Source organism: Diplotaxodon limnothrissa, linkage group LG12 (assembly GCF_057381915.1).
Source record: "Diplotaxodon limnothrissa isolate DT_005_m linkage group LG12, D_limnothrissa_male_GT1.1, whole genome shotgun sequence".
In the NCBI taxonomy this organism is placed as follows: domain Eukaryota; kingdom Metazoa; phylum Chordata; class Actinopteri; order Cichliformes; family Cichlidae; genus Diplotaxodon; species Diplotaxodon limnothrissa.
The window spans coordinates 24,849,392-24,875,928 of NC_140607.1; the positions used below are offsets into that span (position 1 = coordinate 24,849,392).

At 39.9% G+C, this 26,537-nt stretch overlaps 1 protein-coding gene across 1 annotated transcript in view; it reads left to right on the forward strand.

Moving 5' to 3' along the window:
* The window catches only part of grid2 (glutamate receptor, ionotropic, delta 2), a 543,519-nt gene that overhangs the window by 475,209 nt on the left and 41,773 nt on the right, over nucleotides 1–26,537 (forward strand). Inside the window, exon 13 of the mRNA XM_085368399.1 lies at nucleotides 5,273–5,468. Within this exon, the coding sequence (XP_085224525.1) occupies nucleotides 5,273–5,468 (196 nt within the window). The remainder of the gene's footprint in view (nucleotides 1–5,272; nucleotides 5,469–26,537) is intronic.

The following is a 26,537-nucleotide window of genomic DNA, read 5'->3' on the forward strand; positions in this document are numbered from 1 at the left end:
GCGCATGCAGATTGCTTACACACACGCGCAGTTAATTCTTCACCCTTTCTTTTCTCAAGCTCAGTCCTCCATTATATTATCTGTCTCACATATGTGTGTGTTTGTGTGTCCGTGTGTGTTCTACTGATCAAGGTAGGAAGAAAAAATGGCAAAGAGAGTTAGTGAAACAGTCAAAGTATGTTGAAATTGTTTTTAAAAGTGTTTTTGCAATCTATTTTTTATTTTTTTTGCCTAGGTATCAAGGCAACTAGAAAAGCTGCCTACGTTCAATGCACACACACACAAACACGCACACACACAGACATTTCCTGAAGCGCTGTGCCCTCTGTTTATCTATCCTTGTGATAATATGTTTGCCTGCTTCTCTCCTGGTGGCACTAGGAAACGCTCATCTCTCATTGGACTAATCAGCATGCCGAAGCATCCGCTATGCCCGGCAGTGCCACAGTTAATTGTGCTTGGCTTTGGAATAAACAACATTTATTTCTCTAAATCTCACAACTATCTGTTTCTTAATTTGGTTCTGTCAGTTTGTCTCTCTGTCATTCTCTTTTATGTGTTTAGAAGACCTTTCCTTTAGTTTACTTTGGTCACACTGCGCCCCTCATTCATGCTGTTGTTTTTTCTTCTTTGTTCTACGTCCTTCCGCCCAGCCTCTTGTAAAATGTGTCAATCTATAGTTTCTTTCTTTCTTTCTTTTGTCTGTCCTCAATTGCTTTTTGTTTGTTTGTTTTTCACTTTGCTGTCATTAATGAGTGGCTCTCAGTTTGCTGCCTCATTCAGCATACATTGAGCTAATTAAGGATTTCCATAAATTTTAATGCATTATCTTTAGTGTGTTGACTCTTCTTGGGTCATTAGTGTCATAATTACCAACTAAACAGCAGCACCCACATGGCCCAAGGCCTCCAAAGATGGGTTTTGGGGATAAGTGGTGAGATGGAACATTCCTAAAATAAACTGAGAGTAATTGTAAAGTGTAACAAAATCTCAATGGAGAGATGAGAAATGTAGCCATGCAGAAAAAAATAGCAGTCTGTGATGTTGTGATTAGCATGCACTTTTATCTGATAATCCTTGATTAACATATTATGTAGATGGAATTAGATTGAATGCATTTGTGTGATTGAGAGAGCGAATTAGTTAGTATGGAAAAGAGCAAAAGAGCGCACACGTGGGCAAGAAAGGAAGAGAAGGTCGGGGGAAGAATGGAGGCATTCATCTCCTTAGTGTCTCCTATCAGGACAGACAGGATTTTTAAGTATTAATGCCCTTGTTTCATCCTGAAAATGAAATAACAAGTGAACGCTCAGAACTCTCTCTGGACTATTTCACGCTTGGATGTTTTCCCTCAATTTCAGTGTGAATCCTTTAGGAAAACAGTGAGAGATGGCAGTGGAGAGTAGCAAAGAGAGGGTGCTAGAGAGGAATGTACGAAGGGAGAGACAAAAGGGGAATAAGCATTATAAAGTGGAAATGAAGAGCGCAAGTGCGTGGAAGGAAAGATGAGATGGAGGAAACGGGAGTAAAGAGGCAAAGGTTAGAGATGGAGAAGGAAACAGAGAGAAGAGGAGCGGAAGGAAGCATGGTGAAGGGTTTTGGTAGTGGTGATGAGTCAGAATGGGGAATTTATTTTTCAGGGGTAAAAGTGAGGTGAGAGACAGCAGAGCGAACAGAGAGAATAGATGGAGCGGAAGAATTGGTTAGGCTGGGAAGACTAAAAGATGGATGGAGTGTTTGAGGATAAAGCGCTTCTTTCCTGGCCCAACCTCGTACAGGAGGAGACATATTTTATGGTTGATAAAGATTGCCAATAAAGTCAATCAGGTCATTTCACACTTGCTTGTGTGAATATGTCTGCTGGCTTTATAGTTACAGGTGACTCTTTGGTGGCTGTTGCATTCTTAGTAATCAGATAAAGCAGATCATTGTCCACTGGCAGATATTGATTACGTAAAGCTTAAGTAAGAAATGCATGATATGAAATCTGATTTGATCTGCTGTGACTTGGCTTATACGTTCATTCTGCTTCTGACATCGGTGTCCCTGAAAAATGAACAGGAATACAAAATATTGCATGCTGCACCAGCACTTCAATGATATTGATGATCTGATGAAAACATAGAGACTGAAATGGCCACACAGATCAAAAGAACTTCTGGGATTTTTAAATTATGAAACAATAACGATTTTCAATTTAGCTAACCAAATGTGCCACAGCTGGAACCACTGCCACTTCAGCTGACTTCAGTCCGAGTATCGATTGCCTATTCCCGTGTACAGTATAGTTAGCGGTTAATGTGTTTCTGATAAAGGCTTCTACATTTACAGATTCAGTCTCCTACAAAACTGTGTAGCCACGATCATCTATGTCCTTTCAAGTTCATTTAGGCCAAATTAGCACCAAAATTAGAGTTTTTGGAGCTGATGATCTTTATTGACAGAAGCTTTTAGCAAAGGTGACCAGGTGACCAAATATGCAGAAACAAAGCTATGCACACAGGAATTATTCCTGCACATATTCAGATTAACCTGCTATTAAAAGGGCCCCTCTCTAGCTATTCAGTCTTTAAATCATTCTCTCACCCCGACACACAGACACACACACACACACATATTCGCTATTTGTCACACAAAACATTCAGCTGCTGTTCACTCCATTTACTTGCTCATTGAGCTGCTTAGGGGTAATATAATTGGTTGCAAAATGAGCTAGCATACACAGGACAGGAACACAATTTTGTGGACACACAGATCCACAGACACACACACAGAAATTAATTTCACATAAAACACTCACAGAAAGACAGTTAAACACATAATGCATATGGGCATTTTTCCATGAGACACCCACACAATAGTAAAAGAATTTGAGGAATTTAATAGTGTTTAAAGAAAAAAATACATTAAAATAAGAGTTATAGATACTTCTTACGTTTACAGATTTTGGTTTGACCACTATGCTTTCATCTAATTTTTTAAAAGTAGTCTTCATGAATAGATCTCCCAGCTTCTTTAATGACTGTCCAAAACTCTTCTTTGAATGTTGGCTGCTTTTTGATCCGTTCTCTGTTAATGTCATCACACACAGCCACCCTTCCACTCAAACCATAACTCAAGAAGTAAGTCACGTAGGATTTTGAAGTTGATATGAAAAGTGTATATACTAAAAATCTTGTATGACTTTGAATCTCAGTGACCTTGACCTCGAGGTCAAATTCTTTGAAAATATTCTGAATGTGATAACTTGAGAACAAGGTGGCATAGGATTTTGAAATCTATACCATAGGTGTATCTACTAGGAGGCTGAGGGGTACCACTGGCCGCCGCCAGTATTTTTAGACTTTGTGAACCACACAATTACACACATTTTCAGTTTTAAGGTTTTGTGTTTTCCTTGCCTTGTCAATCGTGGAAATATATGCAGTGCTTGTTCAAAAAAGGGTAAATCATATGAGATCTGTATTTTCTTTAAACATACATTTCAGTTGTATGCTGGATACTATCCTTGCGATGTTTCATTATTAATCAAAATAGTCAGTGAAACCAACACAAACCATTTTTATCTGTTTTTGGGGGGTTTCTTCCAAATGAAATTTGGTCTAATGTAATGCAGAGCTAATGCATGATTCTTTCTCTCTGTCTCCTGCACACGCACCATTAAAGAACAAGCTTAGAGTTACTATGCAGTGAAAGCAATTCACAAAGGGGGAATCCCGGTCAAAGAGTGTGCTGACAGGCGTGCATATTCACGGGGGAGCGGTGGGGAGGGGAGATTATTTAGGCCAAAGATTAATTGGCGGAAATAAAAGATTCATGTTCATGGCAAAGTTCATTAAAATCTTCAAAGGATTTTTTCTTTCTTTAGAATGGGTCAGCGAGATATTTAAGGAGGGCTGGAGCCAAGGGGGAAGCGTAAGAGCTGTCCCTTCCATATTATCTCACACGTGTGCGTGTCTGTGTGGGTGTGTATTTATCAAAATGAACAGTGTAGTAATATTGCAAGCAGTAGCTACTTATATTTGTGCCCATTGTAAGTCTGCTTCGTGGGTGTACTGTATTACAACTGAATTAATGAAGTAAGATAATATATACTTGTTGTTCTTCATTAAGCAGGACATGTTGAGTGTTTTTGTGTGCATGTTTTGTTTCCCAAACGTTTGTCTCTCAAATCCATGGGTGGTATGTAGCAAACAAACAGTAATTAGTTTTCGTAATGGTTCTCCATTACATTTCTCAGCGGCCAAACTCTTTGAAAGGAAACCCAAGCACCGTTGCGTTATAATTAACAATAGCTTGTGTATTCCCCCAGAGGTGACAATTTATGGGTGAGAGGTGGAACGAAGGAGAAAGGAAGAGAAACTTGTATGTGTGTTTGTGTTTTTCAGTTCTTTATGAGTGTTTCCATTTTCTTGGTGTAGTTCTAGAAATCTTGAGTATGTGGTTATCCTAGCCATCTTATTAGTGCTACTGTTGAAACTGGTTTCCAGCCACATCTTTTCATACCCATTTGTCGTGGCCAGTTTCCTTTTTTAAAATAAATCCTGAATGTCAATTAAATGTTGCTGCCAACTCCTGCTTTTGGTCCTTAGAAAAATTAATGGCTAGGTGAGTGTCTGAACCACAGTACAGCTGGCCACTCCGTTTATACTCAATTTGTACCATCCAAAATCCCCCCTTTCCAGCCCCTCTTAGGTATCACGGGGAATTACTAAGACAGCAACAAAAGACTGATTATTCACCATGTCCTGTAGAGCCAAGCCCAAAGCTCCAAAGTTAGGATTTCAAGTCAGTGAATGGATAGTTGATTTAGGTGTTTTCTGCTTTCATATAGTTATATGCTTTGTAATAGGTGTTTCATGTTAGGCTGATTCCATCATAAGTGTACCGTATGTGTAAAAGTGTAGACTGAGCTGTGTAGTAATCTTGTACTGTGAAGTGAGTGAATAGAAAGCTGAAACGAGTGTTTTGCTAAAGTGCAGTTAACCTGGGGTCTGATCGTTTCTGTGATTTTAATACCACCGTCATTTGGAAAAGCATTTTACAAAAGAATTACCCAGAAAGTATCAAATGAAATCGTAGTGTCTGCTATTATTACGAGCACTAGTAGAACAAGAGTGATGCTGTTAAAAAGTACTACATCTACAGTCAGCAAGGATCAAATGTGTATCAATACAGGTGAAGGATCTTTCAGGCTCAGCCTTTTTTACAGTTGATAGATGAATGAAGATGATGTGAATATTAACCCTTTTCACCACCTGTGTCTCTGTAGGTCTCTGCAAGACTTATCCAAGCAGACAGAGTTGCCTTACGGTACAGTGTTGGACTCTGCAGTTTATGATCAGGTGCGCTCCAAGGCAATGAACCCCTTTGAAAGGGATCCCATGTACTCCCAAATGTGGCGGATGATTAACCGCACAGGAGGAGGCGATAATAACGTTGAGGAGTCAAAAGAAGGCATTCGCAAGGTACGTCTTTTCATTTTTTATTATTTTTTTTGGTTAATTAAACTTTGGCACAGACAAAATGATTGTGGTTAATGAAATAAACACCGGAGTCGAGTCATTCCCCTGATAGGGTTTGAATGAACAGGACAGGTGGTGGTGGTGCCGGTGGTGTTAAATATCTCTTCTACAATATAAAAAAATAGCAAGGATTAGAGGATTAGGGGGATTTGAGTACTTCTAAATCAGCTTTTACTGTTCACTTTAAAAACATACAGATGGGTGTCAAATTAAAAGAAATGACGTGAGTCCCCTGGTGAAGTGAAGTGGTGAAGTGTGAGAAAAAAAAATAGTGCAAAGTTTTTCTGAGTGTTCGCCTTTGAAACCATTGTCATCATAAAACTATTTTATATTGATGTCAGTGGTACCATCTAGTTCCTTAGTCTCTCTAGGGGGATGGGGGGAGGTCACTGAAGGGTTTTTTTGAGTGTAGAAATGATGTGAATCTGTGATACTGGTATGGCTGTTACCACCTCTCACCGCAAATGAGCACTTGAGATTTTGAATGTTAGACAGCACTCTCCACCACCATCATCAAATCACCAAATGAGGAAATGTGCTTTGGAAGAATAATGCTCATCGGTCCAGCAGAGGTCCAGAAACTTGGAGAATCAATGCCGGGCGGGGGAGTGGAAGCTGCTCTGGATGCACAAAATCTTACTAAAACACATTATATTGGCTTTTCACTTTATTTGTCACCCTTCTGCATTTCATGGTATAGCATCCCTAAAAAACAAAAACTCCTTAGTGTTGTGGCTCAGTCTCTCTCCATGAATCACCCGACATCTTTGCTCTCCAAGAGGGCAAATTTACTTGAAAGCATTGCTGTCCAGCATGTTGTTAAATGTTCAGACTCATCATAAAATTTCTCATGTGACTAAGGCGCACGTCACGCACTGTGCGCATATGTTTTTGGCAGCTGGAGTAGATTTTCACGTTCCAAAGGTTTTCATGCTCCTTTGGCTGCTCGTAAGAAGGAAAGAATTGCAAGTTTTGCTATCGTGTATTTTTAATACAGTGATATTTGTGACCATTCATCTTTAGTGTGCGTATTTTTGATGTATTATGGGTATTGAACAATTTCTATTGTTGGGATGTTGTCTTTTAAAAGTTTCACAGACATTTTCTATCCTTTCCAACATTCACTGTCATTACTATGTTTTTATGTACTTTTATGTATTACCCAGTCATTTTTATCAGGTGCACTAATATGCAGATTAAAGTTTCTTATTTTTTTTCTTACATAAGTTATGCAAATATCAGTGCCCATTCAGCATTTGCTAGTAATGCCTAATTCATAATGCGTAATACAGAGAATTGAAGATGTTTACCGTATGGTCTACAGTGCATCCTTACAAAGCACCGACTCAGCCCTGTTTTGACATGCCGCTCATGTTACAGGGTCGTCTGTGTTGATCGGGGATAAATGATGTTAATGATACACAGATAACGTTCGCATGACTAAATACTTAATTCCCTTGGTGATTACCCAGCATCATAAATACCTGACTGCTGCATCTCTTTTGCATGCATCCCACTTTCTGTTTGCATCGTGCTTCGCTCTTCCAGAGGGTCCCACTTTCTCCTTTCTCCTTCCAGAATATATTAGACTTAAACCAGAGCCAGCATTAGAAGGAGTGATGGAAGTGGCACACGGTAGTTTTAAAATTATGCATTCAATCCAGTGTCTAATAAGATGGAAGAGTGGAACCATTAACACTTACTAAGAATCATTTTTTGTTGGTCATGTAAACATGTATACTTAATTATTATTATCCCCAGAAACACAAATAAGGTAGTATTTTATTGTAAAATAGGGTTGTTTGTTACATCAGCAAAAGTATTTATCACCTTCACTACAAACTTGACACCGACAGCTTGAGAAAACACGTTTACCTAGTGAGCTGTGATTCTGGCATAATGGGTTGAGAAATAGTGGCACCAAAGACAAATCACACCTCGAATTTTCTGTAACGATTTTTTAAAGGAGTTTAAAATTGTGGTATTTCTGCAGCACATGGGCTACCACAAGCTAGTATGGTACAGAGAGATCATGAATACACATTGTCATTTGATGGCTTTGCTCGGGAGACAGTCCTGTTCACGAACCACGATGAAACCTGTCATTATGGCAACACATAAGATAATAGTGTGCTCTCCCACCACTCTGGATATTTGGTTCACATGAAAACAGCAGGTCATAGCCGTGGCGCTCGCCATTAAGGTCGACAAGACCAAAGTCAAACTCCGATTGGCAGCAGGAAGTTGTGGGGAAAAAAATCTGTTACACCCTGCGTGCGAATCACTGGAATACCACACTTAACAAGAACAACTCGAATGTGAAGTATCACTGCAACTGTACAACCCAGGGGAACACCTGAAACTCCCTATGTGATGCAATTCAGACACAGTGTGCACGCTTTAAATGAGTTCATGGCCAGAGACACTGTCAGACATCATGCTGTTGCGGAAATGTAAAAGTCCAGTTCCTGCTAGCAGACTGGGTTGGGGCGACTCATAAATATATATCAAGAAGCAGTTCTTCTGGGCAGTGCTTCAGTAATTATCAGCTGAGACTGAATTTTCCATGATAAGTAAGTCATATGAAAAAAAAAGGGCTGCTTTTCAGAAGCAGCGCAGTGGGAGGAGGCAGGACTGACAAGAGGCAGGACTGGATGAAGGTTTTTGAGAGAGGATCTGCTTTTTCATGGATAAATTCTCTATGACGGGGTGACACCTCCAGAGTGGCAAGCAAGCACTGCAGAGCAGAACTGAGAGCGAATACAAGAAGGAAGCCGATATCCCCTCTGAATATGTCTCTCTTGATTTTATACTTTACTTTATTCTTTCATCCCCTGCTCTGCATTTCCGTTCCTTTCTTCTCACCTGCATCTTTTTTCCCCCTCTTTTTTTTCTTGCACTGCACCACCGAATATTTGGCTGTTAGCGTTCTATCTCTCCATCGCGCCCCGCCTCCCCCACTCTCGACTCCTACCCAAATCTTTCTTTCGTTCTCTGCTTCTCCTTATAATATTTCATTCTGCAACCCCGCTGTCTCTCTGTCTGTCTTTTTTTTCATCTACTTTGTGTTAAAAGCTACAGGGTGCACTCTAGTGGTTCACTAATGCCTGTCCCTCTCTGCTGACTGCATTGACACAAGCTGATTTTTTTCCCCCTTCTGCTGCAGTGCCACTGACAGTGACACTGCCGCCTTGACTGTGTACGTTTAAGCAAATGAATCAAATTAACGGTTTAATTATTCCTAAATTTGGTGGAACTGGGAAACACTGGATACATCCTCTACATTCTGTACATGCAGAGCTTACCAATCATTGATTTTTCCTTTAGAGAAAACATTTTGTCAATGTGGAGACTTTCAACCTGTTAAGAATTCTTCTCATGCTGACAAATACATTTAGAAGGTAGTAAACAGACGCCTGAAATTATTTATTTTTTAAGCTGGAGGCTAGACGCAAAGCTATAATATTATTAACAGACTCCATGAGTCAGACATTTTTGGTTTTCTGTCTTTGTCTGATTTATTCTGATCCGTTTGTCTTCTTTAATCCCGTCCCTTTTGCTATATTTGATTCCCGTGAGGTTAAGAACTTGATATATTTTCCCCCTCAGTGTCATGCTCTCTCGCTCCCTTCTGTCTCTTCCTGCACTTTCTCTCTGTTTTTTTTCTCCTCTTTCCCAATAAACCTCTTACCCCTCTCCGTCACCGTTGTCTCCTGTGCACTATGGATTTTCTCCCTTTTCAGTTTCGATCCCCCGTGGCAGAATAATATTATATGTCAGAACAGGTCAGTGTCTGGGCTGTCTCTGCTATCACTCACACACAAACGTGCAGCCTACACACACACATAAATGCACATACACAAAGACCTACTCAGATTCAAACACAGATACAAAATTTGCATTTCCCCAAGTAGCATGCTTTACACATGCATTAACACATTTCCCCTCATGCACGCCTTGCATACTTTGATACACAAACACACACCAAGCCAGCCAAGCGCTCCAGGGTGAGGCCTGTCATGGAGTAATATATGTGTCGCTCCCATTTCAGTCAATGATCAAGGCACTCAATAGAGTGAGAGGTGTTGCACCTCTGCCTTGATATCTCATTAACTTTGTGTCACATATGATATCTAAGACCGCTGTGCTCTGTGTCACTGTTTGACATAATGGCATCCTCATTTAAGTCAATGGAGGACTTACTTGTGGTCCCATCTATTTATTATTGCATTGTCTCAAGAGTGAAAGCAAAGTCTTTTTTTGTCTGTCAGTATCAGTTACTTACCCTCTAAATTATATGAAACCCTTACTGACATCGATAATAATAAGATGCGCCGATATTAGCGACGGTAACTGTAGAATCTCGCAACTCCTTAAGCTGGATCACTGAGCATTGTCTTACGTTTTCTTTATATGACTCTATATGGTTAATAAAATGCTCTACTTATGCGACTACAGTTTAAAGCCTCATCTAGTGATTTTTGTTGTTGATAATAATTTCAGCCAATGTGACAGGAGACTGTACCATGAAATGGAAACGTTTTCCACTGAGCGCCGTTTATGTCCTAATACTATAGCACGTACATGCATGCTTGGCATACTCTATCACATTTCACTTGAAGCTCACAAAACTAAAACCTTCAGATTTGCATGTTTATTCACATACGTGCCAATGCCGACACGTACACACACCTGACTCGGTTGAATTAAGTATCCCTGTGTGAATATTTGACAGCTACTCTCTGTCAGGCTTTAAGAGTCTCTGATGACCGCTGAGTGATTTTAGAGTTGAGTGGATTGCCAGTGAGTGATTTTCTGTCTGTATGACTTTCTGCTCCACCATGGGAAGGTACCACTTTAGAAAATGCATCTTTTCCCCTCATGACATTGCCTACTATATATTACCGTTATTCCTAAAAAAAGAAGAGCAGAAAGTATTGAAACTTTCACTGCAACATTATCAACGATAGGCTGGGGAAGGGGGGGCTTCACGGTATAAAGGTCCTGTTCTCCAACAAAGACAGGCAACACTGTGTGAATTCAATATCCTTCCAAACTTACCCTGCAATAAATAATTTTCAAAAGGACGATGAAGGCTTTGGAAAAAAATTTCCCATACTTGTAGCAGCCAATGAAAGCTTGGAAATGGATGGAGAAAAAGAGGTCAGACGAGTGGGCTGAAAGCAGTGAATCTGAAATTAAATGCTTCATACATTATGAATATATTTGGATTATACTATATAGAGGAGCATTTACTTCAGGTAAAGCGCTTTTACATAGCTGCTGTCACTTGTGAAGCCGTCTCTTCACTGAAAAATACCAATTTCTTGGATCTGAATTTCAAATTCTTATTACCTGAAAATGGATCTGACCCACTGAGCTGATAAGGTCACATCAGTCAAGAGAAGCATATAATATATAAACATTAATTCACTTTCTATAATCCCTTAGTATACTTTTGTCATGTGGAAGTTTTCTGACCACACAGAATCGTCTTTCATTCCTGGAGACGGGAAATAGAGGTAAAGTGAGTAGGAAAATGATGCAAAGTAAATGGCCCAGCCAGGCTATCAGGTCCCCCCACACGTCAAAAATACCTGTGAGCGATGCTATGTAATACTATGCAACGTTTACCAGTGAAGGAAAATTCCTCCACTTATCCTACATATGCTCAACTCCATTGTGCAACAAGCCGTTTTCTGCCACTTAATTTCATCCCATCACCGTCTCCCCATTTAGCATAACGACTCTAGAAATTGTACTAAAAATTATCATCATCTCTTCACCTCTGCTGCATATATCTTGAAACAGGAAGTAAGTATCTGTATAATGTAAGCCTATAAGGTTTCGCCAATTTACCATAATGACTTCAGTGATGATGATAAAGATTATGCCGAGTCCTCATCCAGATAGAGCTGGTGGCAAATCATCCAAGACCTGTTTGGATCCTTCAGCCATCACAGCACTCTAGAGGACAATCGAGACAAAGCAGAGGAGAGATGAAGGGAGGAGTGGAAGATGACATAGATGGCGAATTGGTGCTCGAGGAGTAGGAAGACGGAAATTGGGAAATTTAGGTGGCATGAGGGCGATAAAGGGGGGAGGGAGATGAACTAGTGAAAATTGAGAGAGTGAATGCATGTGGATATGAAGGGACAAGAAAGAAGTGCAAGGAGAGGACTGAAAGGAGGGATGATATAGAGATAGAGAATGAATAGGTAGACAGTGACCTAGACAGAACTGAAGAAAAGGATTAGCCATATGTTGCTAAAACATATATTTTATTTACTATATTGTTTATTTCTTACAGTTTCACTCTTGCTCTAGCAAGGCCTTAAATGCATACATATATGAGACCAATGATTCTGAGTGCTATGCTCTGAAAGGGTTACAAGCACTTGGAAGGGAAGAACTCCCTTTTAACAGGAAGAAGCATTACCAGCCATGTTTCCAGTTTCTGATTAGTTTCATTTTTAGTGGTTGGTTATTTTTGCTGTTTGCCCTCCATTCAGATTTAAGAACCAAACTCGCTGACAAAATCTGCTCCTTTACAACATAAGCCGTCCACTTGAAGGCTGATGCTTGCCCCATGCATTCAAATGTGAAGCCAAGGAGTCCTTAACAAGTATCTTTTGGAAGTGAGATTCACCGCTATGAAAACCCAAGCGTGCCGCTGCATCAAAGTCAAAGGACACGTTGTTTGTGAGACTCCAGCGACTTTGATAAGACACTGAGAAAGCACAGAGATTCAGAACAGGTTAATCAAAAATCACCCGCCCATTTAAGGTTTATGAGCGCTTGTTCACTGCCTCTCTCTCTCTCTCTTCATTAGTCAGCCATCCAGTGTGAATCAGCGAGGTGGACTGGGGGTGTGTGGGGAGATTATGTTTAAACAGAGGATAACATTGAAGCTCACCCCAGATGCCTCACTTTGTGTGCGTGTGTGAGTGCAGGCACATGTTACTCTTCTCTCAATTTAGAGAGGCCTCTCTAACACCTGTTTACCCTCTCAAATCACGGTTAACATTGTATCTGTAGGCAGCAGTGCTCTCTGAGTCTGTATGTGTTTGTATCAGTGTCACAGTTCTTTAAGGACCTCCTGCCAACCACTCATTGGTCAGGGAGTTGCCAAGGTTACCGAGCAGGGTGGCCCAGCTGTGCTCAGGGTGACAGATCTCTGTGTTTATGATTCCTCTCCCCCTGTGTTTGAGAGAGGTCGACTTTTCATGAACAAAGCTCTCGGGTCCCAAGGTTGCCTACAGCTATGTGACTTGTATCTCTTACACTGCACCCACTAACACAATATTCTCCCTGCGCTTCCTCTTGTCACTCCTTCAATTTTGTTTCTTTCTTCCTCGTGTGCTCTTGGTTCCTCTTTTTGCTGATGTTGTTGCGCTTCTGTAGTCCGGAGTGACACTTGCGGTATTTTTGTGCCTGAGCCAGTGCTCTGATACGGTGCACTTACAAGAGGGGCTGAGGCAAGACCCGTTTCATTAGATTTTTAAAAATTGATGCCATATTTATGTGTTTGTCATGTATTTTATTGGATTTGAATGAAATCTCTGCTGAGCCATATAAGCCCGTGATATATATCTGTCACTATGCCATGGTGCAATATCCTCTGTAATAATCCAGGCTATGCTATGACCAGAAAATGCCTTTTTTGGCTGCTGGGCTCTCTCATTTTCTATTTTCTAGTAGTGCAAATCACCCCGACAGGAAAAAGAGAAAGCTCTTTTCCTGCAGAGCCTGATAGCTCATTAGAATTCAACACAACAAGCCCAAACAGCAAACATATTTTCCTGCTGTTACAATTCTGTGCCTATGTGATGACAGTGTTTCTGTGTTGTGACTGAGATTTGGGGAAAGCAGATGAAAAGAGGACTAAAGACGAAGGAAATGGGGGTAAATTTACTCTCCATATTAAAGAGGGAAGATTGTAAGGATTGAAAGAGACATTTGAAATAAGGGAATTATAGATGCTAAACAAAAATGGAGAGAGGGAGAGATGGAAGTTCATCCTTGCTCGCTGTGGTGATTGATTAAAAACTGGCATGTTTGCTGGAGATGTGACAAATCGGCATAGAGTGAAGGGAACAGAGGGAGAGAAAGTATTGAAGTAAGGAGAGGAGATAAGGGTTCGGTATGGTTAAAAAAAACTCAAAGAAGAGAAGAAGAAATATTTATGTTATCTATTTCTATCTATTTATGTTTTCTTCCCTCTGTTCTTATATTTAAGAACGATGCCGAAATTGCCTTCGTATCGGTTTCTCCTTCTTCTGCCGCCCAAGCGTCAATCCATCTGACAGCCGCACAACAGTCTTCTTCTGGATTTAGTTTTTTCTTCCTCTGTTTGCCTCCCTCGCTCACCGAGTCAGTGTGTGTTTTTCCTCTCGTTCCCTTTCATCCCGCGCTATACCTCTTGTGTCTAATAATAATTACAGCACCTCACAAAGAAATCAATGAAAGTCAGCAAATGAATGCAGCAATTTATAGACCTGCTTTATTGCTGGATATAAATTGCATTAATGCAGCACTTGCGAGCACACATCTGTGTTTGTGAACTCGTGTTTACATTTTAGTGTAGGTGTGTGTGTGTGCGCACAGTATACTGCTGTATGCAGGTCTGTTGTCATAAAGGTATATCTGCATGTTCATGCAAAGCTCTATATCTGTGACACGGCTTTACAATTTGTAACCAAGAAACTTTTTTTTTTGCATTAAAAAGAAAGAAAGAAAAAATAAAAACAAGTTTGGCCAAGAGATTTAAGGTTGCGTCCTGTAGAAATAAGTTAGAGAAAATAGGAGAAACTGCTCAGAAGGTTTAAAAAAATCCCTTGTTGGTCCATATTACTTTTCCCCCTCTCATTTTAACGGTCTTCCCCAGAAGAGTATGTGAGCTTGTCCAGGCAAGCATGTAATCCCGGCAATGCAACGTGCACTTGTTCATGATTCACTGTCCTCAACATATGCAGGACACATCCTCAATATTTGGCAGAAGGGTGCAAAAAAAGTGCAAAGATTTCTCCCTGTGTGATGTTATCGACCCTGCTGCTTCCCCTTTCAGTCCCTTGATTACCCAACAATCACCTGTAGGCCCCCACACAGTGGATATTTCCTTATCACTTCCTAGTTTTGGAACTGAGATCTACACTTTGATTTTGTTCTTTAACACCTCGATTCCTTTTCTTTAGTTTTCTTTTTTGGTTTGTAGATATCCTGCTGTGTTTGGGATCATTGTCCTGTTGCCTGACCAAATTTCTGCCAAACTTTAGCTGTCAGACAGATGGCTTCATATTTGCCTCTGAATACTTTGGTATACAGAGGAGTTTGTGGTCGACTCAGAGTCTTCAAGGTACCCAGACCACTGTGCTTGACAGCTGGTAGGAGGTGTTTGTGCTGATATGCGGTGTTTGGTTTTTGCCAAACATCTTCACTTTGGCCTCGTCTATCCAAAGGACATCGTTCCAGAAGTCTTCTGGTTTGATCAGCTGCAGCTTTGCAAACCTAAGCCGTGCTGCCATGTTGTTTTTAGAGAGAGGAAGCTTTCTCCTGACAAACCTTCAAAAACAAGCCATACTTATTCAGCCTTTTGCTAACTATACTGTCTTGAACTTTAACATTTAACATGCTAATGGAGGTCTGTGGAGTCTCTAATGTAGGTTTTTGTTCACTGATACATGCACAGTCTCGCCTTGGGGAGAATTTGCTGGGATCACACCATTGTGGTTTTGTGTTGACGCATAGCTGAGTGCTCTACACCAACGGCTGCTTTTATAGTTACTGGTCATCAATTAATTAGAAGAATAGCCTAATACCAGGCCAAACACAGGTTAAACTCTGGTTCTGGTTCAAAGAAATTCTGTTTGGTGATCTTCTATGAAATGCACTCTCATGTACCCGTAACCATGCTTAACACTGCCGTAACAATATCCAATCCATTGCATGTTCCCCTCTCCCCTGCAACAAGATGGCAAACTTTGATAAACTCACATTCCAGCTGGTCTTAAGTTACTGTTTAAGCTCTTTGAGCTGTGCTGTTTTTAAAGACACTAACAAAAAGGAAACATGTCACAGTTTGCTTCTCATGTGTTTGGTAGAGACAAGCGCAGAAACAAATCATCTCCCCAACATGTTTCACATTCTTTACTTGTGGTGTTTAGTAAATATTTCTTATTTTTTCCCCTTTTACTTTAAAGTTTTAAAGATATTATCTTGCAAACACAGAGGCTTTGCTATTATGCTTTTGATTTTCTTGTTTGTTTATTTTTTAGGTATATAAAGGATCTGGGTCTTTAAATATGTGAAGTTAAAAGTAGTCTTTAGCTAAACTGCTTTAAAAAATATGGTTGTGCTGCTTATGTTTTTGTTTTAGCCCAAATTAACAAGAATATACCTACTTATGTATCTTTAGATGCCAAATGCATTACTTGTAGTTGTAACTAGTTGTAAGCTGTATTTGTGTACTTGTAAGTTGTAACTAATACTTAACCAAACTTCAACAATAAGTCTCTCCAAAGTCTGCAAGCAGAGTTATGTTTGGAGGATAACCAGCAACAAGCATTTAATTTAAAGAATATGATGTCCTCTTAGCGCTCTAAGGTTAAGATTTAGTGTTTAGTAAGTATGAAAAAAGTCAGTATGTTGCTGTCTACGTTAACTGAGCTGAGTGGTGTATGAAGGTTTGTAGTGGTTTGTATCAAACTTTATTCATCAGCAAGCACAAACAGCTATGTATCGGTCAGTCTCCATGGGCATTGCTTTAATCAAGCTGAGCTTTCTCGCTTGTAAAACTATTTAGGAGTAATTTCATTTACATAGTTGGTGGTTAATTGGGTAACATAAAAGCTGTGTAGGTAGAGGAGATGAAACCTGTAGTCAGTGTAAGATGTTAGAATAAGAATACTGAATATTGAAGTAAAAACTGCTTTGATTATTTTTTGGCAAGTAGCATAAGGCATATTTGAGAGTTTAAGCAAAAACACGTGTTTTAATCTATCCTACAGTAGTGTAATCTAAAAAAGCATGTTATCTTAGCCTTTGTGGGCAGTTACTGTTGAGAACTGTGTATTCTTCTTCCTGAAAAGCATCCACTTTACTCAAAACATAGAAGTTTGCAGCCTTAATGATTTCTCCTACACCTTTAATGAGCCAGCCCACATTCTCTCATCCATAGACTAACAAGAGATAACCATGCAGAAAAAATACCAAAGTTATCTACTTAGAGAGAGAAATTGATTTAAAAAAACTTCTAGCAATTAGATGATACACATAAAAGAATTTTGATTTTACAATACAGACAACACCATAATTTAAAAGGGCAATCTCAATTCCAAATAGTAATTAAAATGATAAAACATTCCAACAACCTTTTTTTTTTTTGAGGCAATAGGATTAAATTTTTTTTTTTATTGAATTCCTTTTTATCTATTACTGAAGTCCAAGATGAAAAAGATAGCACATAATTATTGTATTTATAGGCCCTGCTGGAGATTAAAATGCACACAGTCTGGCTGAGAGAAATATGAAAGGGAGCACAACAGCAATTAGGCCAATAGAAGCACAAAGAGCAAAGTTGTGAAAGTTAGACAATAGTATTATTCAAAGAGCCAAATGCTCCTGCTGAAAGAAAGAAAAATAACCGTTTTTAAACACATTTTTCATCTGCCTGCTCTCCGTCATGTCTAGCCAACTCTGCAACCTGAAGCAGACTGTTAGATTACATCTTAATTTCCCAGATAAAAAGAGGCTGAAACTGAAAAAGCAGAGAATGGATCACTCAGTCCCCTGTGTTTTGAATGAAAGTGGAAAGGGCAAGTTTAATCTCCGGATTGTAGATTAATTAGGAGGACAAAGTAAGAGGTGGAGGGAATTTAAGAGAGAAAAAAAAAGCATTTTATTAATGATTTCGTGGTGGGATATCTGGTTACAATTGACCCTCATCTCTTATCGTCGCCTCACGTTCAACCCGTTCTATTTTTCATTCTCTCCTCCCTCCCTCTTCTCTGGTATTTCTTAGCCTTTTATTTATTTCTCCGTTGTCTTCTTATGTCTACACCACTCTCACTGTGAATAGAAGGCTTCTCTTTCTGTCTTTTCTTTCACCTGCATGTCCTGCTCTTTTCCTTCATCTCCTCTTTTTTTTCTCCTCCTGGTTCTCGCTCAATGGTGTTTGTCTTCATTTTTTCACTCCTTTCTGTTTGATGTCTCCTTCTGTGTTTGCATCATCTATCCCCTTTTCTATCCCTTCCATTCATTCTCTTCACTTCACCTATACTCTTGGGCTTCTCTTCATTATCAAGGTGTTTTCACATCCACACTCCTTTCTCTCTCTCTCTGTGCCTCTCGCTCTTTTCTCCCCTGTTCTCCTCCATACTTCTTTTTCCACTGTCCTCTCATTTTCATGCGACTCACTGGGCAGCCACACTCAGCGTCTTTATCTCTGTCTGTGGGAGAGGAGGCAGCCCAGTGCCAGCAACTAATGGACTTTTGGAGAACACAGACAGCCATGCATCACAGTCCGGAGAACTACATAGGGAGAAAGAGAAGGAGGATTTGGAGTGAAGCCAACGGGAGAGTGATTTGGGACAGAGAAGGAAACAGACGAATGAGGGAAAGAGTGATAGCGAAGAAAAAAATTAAAGTTAGAGGATCCTCTCAAGCAATACATGGAAAGGAAATAGGGGAGAAAAATATTTTGCTTGTGGGAGCTATAATCAATAAAAATTCTTTACAGATTTAACACTGCACATCTTTCCTTAATTTACCAATGCAACTTTGTCAGCCAGCTTCATCATAGTCATGCAAACAGAAAAAATGCCTATAAACGTTTTTTTTTTAAAAGTGATGTGGTTTAAAAGCTTGCAAAAAAATAATAATGGAGCCCTTTTTCCAAATGGTGGCAAGAAGAGTTAGAAAGTGACTAAAGAGTTGTTCAGTTTGAAGATTATTCAACTATAGGATTACTTGGACAACAAAGTTTTTAGAAATAGCCTCTTTTCACACTTTTTGTAGTAAAAATATAAATTCAAGATGTGTGTGGATAATTTCTTTCTTTTTGCCTGTTATCATCTGAGATATTAGAATTTTAATTTGACAGAATTGTGGAAAAGCTGATCATCACGATCAATAGACTAGCTATTTAATTTCCATATACCCTTGACCAGCTATTGTAGCATGCCACGAAGGAGGAAAAATGAGTTGCTGTAAATATGTATAAATTTCGGGGTTAATGTTGAACATTGCCACAAGCCCAAGGCTTTTTAGATGCAAGAGGGAGATTGGTTCTCAGCGCTACACTTCTGTCCTGTGAAGCCTCCCTCTGTGGCATTAAACCACTTCCAAAGAACCTTGAAGGCAGGTTGTGAAAGTATGCAAAGGATTTATGGTGCCATACAGTATCAGATTGGTAAAAAAAAAAAAAAAACAGAAATCTACTAAGAAAAGAGTGTGTTGCATTCTAACATAATTGTGTAATGCAATCTTAAATAAATAAAGAAAATCTGTCTGTGGATGTTAAATGTAATAGCTTCTTTGCCGAATGAGGGAGTTTAGCTAAAGTCCTGCTCACTTTATTACATCTGCAAAGCTTTGCTGTAAGTCAGCCAGACTTAAGCTCCCAGTAACAAAAACTCTGGCCACCCAAAGAGAACAGAATCCACAAGTAGAAAATGGGTTTTTTGTATTTGAAATGTGCCTCCAGATACACAAAAGCAGAATGAACACTGTGAGTTGTAGCTTACATCTTAGCAGGTAGAATAATCTCTGATGTCTAGGTCGCACCTATAGGTGAGAAGAATCCAAAGGATGCATGAGTCTGGAGGTGCACACAAACAAATTTCTTAGCCAGTAATGCATTGCAGAGTTATGACCTCTAGTTGGAATGGAGAACAGAGTTCCAATGACACACACCTACACATCCAGCGACTTGCAGAGTAGTTACAGCAGAGTTCATTTCCACACTGCACTTTCTTCCTTCATGGGCGGTTTGTGGTCAGGTGGACATTGAAATGTATCTGTAATAACCAAGTGCAGACTTTCAATGGCAAACTCATTCCCAGTCTACAGCGGACTGCAATCAAACTGCAAGGCATGCATCTCTAAGTATGCTGACAGCCTGTGAGGGCAGAAACTCTAATTTGCACTGAAGATCTTATCATTCACCTCAAGAGTCGAACTCCTGGCAGGTTTTTGTGAACCTTAGCCATAACTTAATGGGTAGCCTAGTGTCTGACCTTTTCTTTCCATCTGACAGGTGCTTGTGTTGACTGAATGAGTAAAGGTACATTAATGATTTTCACTCTGTCTCACATGTTTACACAAGGAAGAGTAATGGCCTTTCAGTGATCAATGCTAGCATCACTTTGGGTCAGATAGGCCATAAATGCTGCATAAATAGCAGTCAAGTGGTATTATAATGGCAGATGTTTTCAAATGAAGTTGTGGCTAAAGGGACTGTGTGATCTACAAGATTTGTTTTAGCAAACACCAGCTGTTCATTAATTTTGCGCGAGTGCGACTGCGGAACCACTCAAATTAACCGGAGTGTTGTGAAATACTGGCACAGCTTGTCAGTCACTCTGCTAACTGATGGTGATGTTCAGCTCCCTGACAGATCCTACGTGTCAGGCTTATTGACATTCATTTACTCATATGCTACAGTAGTATTTTCAGGTACTATACAGGTAAGAATTTTTTTGTGAAATTCAAATTATTCTGAAATGAATAGAAACTATTGAGGAAAAAAAAGTTACTTCTTTTAATTACCCTCGGGAGTCGATGGAGCTACAGTGACTGATGGTGTGAGAGCACTCATGCACCTAAATCTGTTGCTGGAAGAGCATCTGAGTGTATCAGTCATCATTTTCTCTCCTCGCCTTCATAACTATTTCTTTCCCACGGTTCCAATTAAAACTCCTCCAAATCAGGCTGTATTGCTTCCACATTAACATTTGCAAGACTTTTTTTCTTCTCCCCCATACAAGTAGTAAGGTAACTTGAAGTTTTAATAGAAATTCCATCTGAAATAGACATGGAATCTGTCTGCAATATGGGCCAGTGTTTTCCCTTGCAATTACTCCTTGGTGTTATGGAGGGCTTTTGACACTGTACTGCAACCATTTGACACCAGAACTTACCACTGAGACCAATATTAATGAAGTAAATAGAGGAGGCCTGGCACGTTGAACTCTGCAGCCTGCATTTAATCAGTATTTTATACTCTTGGGCAACTAACATGTTAAACTGACAGGGGACATTCAGGATCATTGTTGAAACTGAGCCTGCATACTTACAACCAAAGTAGCGCTACAGTGGTATGGTGTGCTTTCGACCTTCTTTGGGCTGTGATCTCTACAGTTCTTCCTTCCAAATTTATGCCAGAGGTGGATGGCTCTATTCACATGTCCTGATTCTTCACTTGTTTTCTTTTTGATGCGTGTCTGTGATTGCAAAATGTGTAACGTGACCACAGTGCAGAAATGTGCCACCTGCCAGATGAGGGCACACGCAGTGTCTGGTCTCACTGGTGTTGACAGGGTGAGGAGCTCAGTAATCTGTGATGACCTTGAAGTCAGCCACTGATCCTTCGCACTGAGAGGCACAAGGTGGGAGACACAGTTCATACATTTAGTGTTATCTGCTGAGCATGACCGAGTATATGGCGATCAAGGGGTTGACCGGCAAGACCTGCTCATTTATAGGTTGATGGGCAGATGGACAGACAGACGTTCTGTAATGAATGCTCTGTCTGACAGGACTGATAGCATCATGTCCCTTTTTGTTGGTACGGCAATATTGCTCATGGAAGCCAATGGATTGTGACACTCAGTAATGAGAAGGTGGAATACTCGTAAGCTGTTTTGAAGTAGTGTGTTTTACTACCCTGACCTGCAGCATAAGGAAAACTGGAAAATCAGTGAGAAAATAAAAGGCCTGGATCCAGAGTCGCATTTATATAGTCACAAATGAACTGACTCAGAGGTGAGGGGCACTATAAGAAACTCTCTGCACCATTTTCATTTCTGTTAGTCAACCTGAAAGCTGTCAAATGGGCTCGCAGGATGCAAGCAAATAAGGTTCTCTGTGCATGTCTGTGTAGAGACAGCGAGTACTTTCATGGTCTTGTGTTTTATGTTTTGAGTGTCACTTTTTATAGTAATTATTTCAGCATTGTCCAGGTATTAATGGCAACCCTATTGATATGCTTATGACTGTTAGCAGAATCCATAAAGCAAAATCTGCATACTGAATAGGTTCCTATTCTATGCTGCTGTCTCATCTGCAAGTCACAGCATGCTTTGTATATTTTTTTTTTCACATTTAACTTGCTCTCACGTCTGTCTCAGTCTGTCACCGTCTGTGTTTGTCATGGACAGATTTTGCCTCTCTTGCCTTTTGTCTGTGTCAGTGTGTGTGTGCATCTTATAGCTTCTTCTCTGTTCTGCCACCCCGCAGTGCAAATGTTGATGTTGATGATTTTTTGATCAAAAAAAAACAAAGACTGCTTGAAGGAGACTCGGAGTGCTCATTCTCTGCCAAACCCAATACTCAGTTTCAAATTAAAGAAAGTGATCTGGATATGCATAAAGTTTAACGGGTCCTTCTTTTTCTCTCGCGTCTCCTTTCTAGCAAGTTTTTGCAACTTCAACTTTTTTTTTTTCAAGCATGGCTATAGAAAAAGAAAGAAAACATAGCTCTTCCTTTGACTCTCCTTTATTTTTGAAACTTTATCTGAGATTCATCAGTCTGTGTCTGTGTTTGTTTCGCTGACTTTTTTGAGGACAGTGTCGAGGTTGTTGACCACCTTTGTTTTCTTTTTTAGGCAGAGAACATTTCACAGACATCTCCGAGAGTTTCTATTTGTTTGACTCTCTGCCTTTACTTTCAGAAACTTCTGCAGGTACCTGAGACATAATCCTGGCTAGTTTATTCAAACAGTACACCAGTTCTTCACACATTCACTGATTCAGTTCATTTCATCTTCATTGTCAGGGCAAAGTTAGCCGGGCCAAGCTACAATCAGCATGACCAGCAATCGCCCTGGTCACTGCGTTCTACTTTTAAATTTGATGCCAAGCATCAGAAATTTAAAAGGAACGGCAAAAAAGGGTTTAATGACACGTGACCCAGCTGTGCATAAAGCTCAGCTGTTTCTGGATGTAGATGAATATATCTATATTTTCATTACATGTAATGTAGTTGCACTCTCTCAGACATCATTTCTTGTTTCTATTCTTAATAGAAATGTAAAGCATAGTCTAGAGCAAGGGGCCCTAATATAACTATAATTTCTCTCCTTTGATTCTACTCCTGTGATAAGTCAGGGTTTTTTTCATTGTCAGCATTAATAATGTCTTGGTATGTTTTCATTTGGTGCACTGCAAAAATCTTTACAATTAAAGAGTACTTTAAGGTATTTGTGTAGACTATAGCAAGTATAATTCTTTAAATTAGTTACTGCTGCGTGTCGTCTTTGTTGTGGGCTGTTTAAGTTCCAATGTTGTGTGCTGCGTTGCCCAGCAACGCTGCATGCATCTAACAGTAACCCAGGAAGTAAATGAACCTCTCTTGATATTTGTCACAAATTCACATCGTCTGGGTCTCCTAGAAAGCCGGAAAAAAATTGCAAAAGACAACACACACAAAAAAAAAAAGATTCATACTTTGTAAAGCCATGCAAATATAACATAAGACTTCATTATGAAAAATACTGTTGAGCAAAGGGAAGATGAAAAGGAAACAGAGAGAAATAATTTTTTCTGCCAGATCCTATTAAGGCTGGCATCTTAGTTTTGGCTCACTGATCCGTCTCGGATGATCCGTCTTTCCAACATCTGTCTCCAATTACTTCTCTCTTCTAGTATCACATCTCTCATCGGCTTAACGGGGTCTGAGCAAAGATTTTCATAGAGCGTGGCAATAGGCGATTAATTTCTCTCTTTTCTTTGACTCCCTCTTCCTGGAGAAACAAAGACGACTAATGACAGCTGATGGTAATGAAACAACAGAGAAACAAAGGGAGGAGAGGGAGTGAAGAAGTTGTCATATTGCGTCTCTAAGGATGTAGGCGGCTGTTGCCACTAGAGCGAGCAGTCGGACGAAACAACTCAGGAGGAATTGGCGCAACCTGCATGCCAGGCTTTAGCATCTCAAACCTGGCCATCAGTATGTTGTTGGAAAAGGTGGATAATTATTCATTCACTAGGTAAGAATATAGATATTTTATATATTTTCATCTTCAGTCCAGTCCTTGTAACTGACCATTTTCAAAGGGATATTTTTTGCTTCTCTGTTAAGTCCCTTAACACCAACCTATAAAAAAGCTACCTCTGGGAGCTAGTGTTGTGTCTACACATAACAGGCAACTTAGCAAAGAGCCAATTTTAAATAATGTCTTTAGGCACTTTGTTACTGGCAACCTGTTGAAAAAGAACTAATTTTCTCCTAATTTGTTTGTTGAATCTATGAAAAATCCCAAAGATAACATAGTTTGACAGGCATAAAATTGTATTTTTGCACCCAGAGAGCTATTAGGAGAACATTTGGTATATCTCGGCATTGTGTGCTGTATGTGTTTTAAAAAACTTAAAGAAACTGGACAAGTGGAAGATCAAAAGAGAAGTGACAGGTCTCAGCAGATGAAAGGTACCTGAAAGTCTGGTTCTTAAAAACATCAGGGGAAAAAATCCAGCGAAGACCTGACACAGGACCTGTCAGATGCACGTGGCCCCTCAGCTGATCCATCTGCTGTTCACCGAAGACTCATAGAAATGGTTAGTCTAATGGAGTGAGTAAAACGCAAAATATTGTTCAAATCATCTTTAGTTTATAGAGGAGGTCAAGGGAGAGGTACAACAGTGAGTGTCTACAGCCATCCGTAAAACACGGTAGAGGCTCTGTCTTGGATTTGGGGCTGCTTTTCAGCCAGTGCTGTTGTGAAAATTGATGGAACTATAAATGCAGCTTTTGATCCGACATGCAGTACCATCTGGAAAGCATCTTATTGGCAACGGCTTGATTATTTAGCCTGACAATCATCCCAAACACACAAACTACTTACCTAAATACAGTGGAACTCAAGCCTCATCCATATTGAAGCAGTGTGGGATCATCTTGACAGAGATCATAACAAAAGTGCGACCAACATCCAAAGAAGACCTTTGTTCTTAAAGAAGCCTGGCAAACTATTCCTGAAGACTACTTAAAGAATTTATAGGAAAGCTTCCCTAAGAGACCCTAAACTGGTCGCACCAAATATTGACTTTCAAGCTTGTTTGAACTGTGCAACTTGTGTTTTTGCCTTATAAACTGTATTTCTGGATATGTTTACACATGCTTCAATAAATGATTGCACCTTTTTCCCATTTCTTAGCATACTATACAAAAGCTGTGATCTTAAAGCTTTAAAAAAATGCAGCCAAAAAGAAACTGTAGAATTATCCCAACACATCACCTCGTACGTTTCAAGGGAACCTGTCCTGAAATAACCTTCCTCATGTGTATTTATGCAGTAAGATGCATAGACGGGGAGTCGTTGTCTCTCTTTTTGGTGCCCTGATTGATTCGCCTGCACCTAATCTTATCTTTATTCGGATCTTCATATATCTACAAGAAGCCAGCTAGTGCAAACTGGGGCGAAAATTTGGCTGGGGAGCAGCCTCTCATTGTAATGCTCTCTGAGCCTAAACAAAGGCAGCAAAGAGCATGTGGGATGCAAGTAAAACAAGACAGAGAGAGACAGAACTAGCTGTGAGGATGTGGTTTGAGTGTTATGCCGCAGTCAGACCAAAATCCGCTTGGTGAATTTTACTCACGTGGTGTGGACAAAAGCAGGACGGTAAGGTTGCAAGCATAACCTGTACTGCTCACAAGCTGATAGCAGCAGTCATCAGAGCTGTGATACAAAATGTATTTTATCAGACAATGTTATTACCCTCTGTCATTGTCCTTACACTGCAGACACACCAAATTCTCTCCTATCTACTGCATGTATTATTTCACCATTCACTACACAGAATCCTCCAGTTGTATTTTGTGAATTAAAAATCAGTTCTACCTGTTCTCTCTCAAACTGGCAGAAAGGTGGAAAGCTTTGTAACTTCAGCCCTTAAAGATCAATCTGGTTGGACTGAGTAAAAGCATAAAGTCGGTTACCAGACGTGAATGTTTCTAAATGCTACAGACGTGAAACATACGCCTATGGACTGATTGTGTGACGTTTGTGAGAGCGACAGAGACTACCCATAAAGTTTAGAAATTGACAGAAGCGTTAGATCTCTGGCCTGAGATGTACTGCAAGTAAATTTAAGTTTGTCTCTGGGCTGTTGGCTTTTTTCTGTCAGAGTCTGTCTTCCATCAGTCGCTCTCACATTTCTCAAAATCAAACAAATCAGCGTCAAAAGAGAGTGATGCAAGAAGACATATGCAGAAGTACGCCGTGAGTGTAGGCTGTTGGGAGACAGTTCTGAGCTGGTAGCAGTTATGAGTAAAGATGAGAGACTTCACTGTAAAATACAAAGCTTAATGATGTAATTTCTGAGCTAGGTAATCTTTTTAATGTTCACTCATTTCTATGAAGCGAAATCAAATTATGATGGGGTCAGGCAGGCTGCTCTGCCTTTTTCCCAACAGAAAAACGACACCATAATCTGTCTGTTTAAATGTGTAAATGATAAATGCTCATTCACTCTTCTTGTCTATAAAAAGCAAACGCCATCAGTAATTTAAAGTAGATTGACCTTCCCCTCTAGGTCATGCACTTCTAGATCACTTCCAGCACTGCTGCTCTTTTTAGATCACACAGTAGAAATGTTGTTTTGATCACTTACACATGGACATTTCATCATGGACATCAATCTTTTCAGTAAAGGAACATCAGTTGCCAATTTAAACTAATCCAGGTTCAGATGATGAGAACTAAGGCCAGATGGACTCACAGACAAAACGGGAGTCGTGTCCAAGCTCAAAATCAAAATAGGAGACAAGGCGGTCGCTGTGCCATAGCAAAGGCGG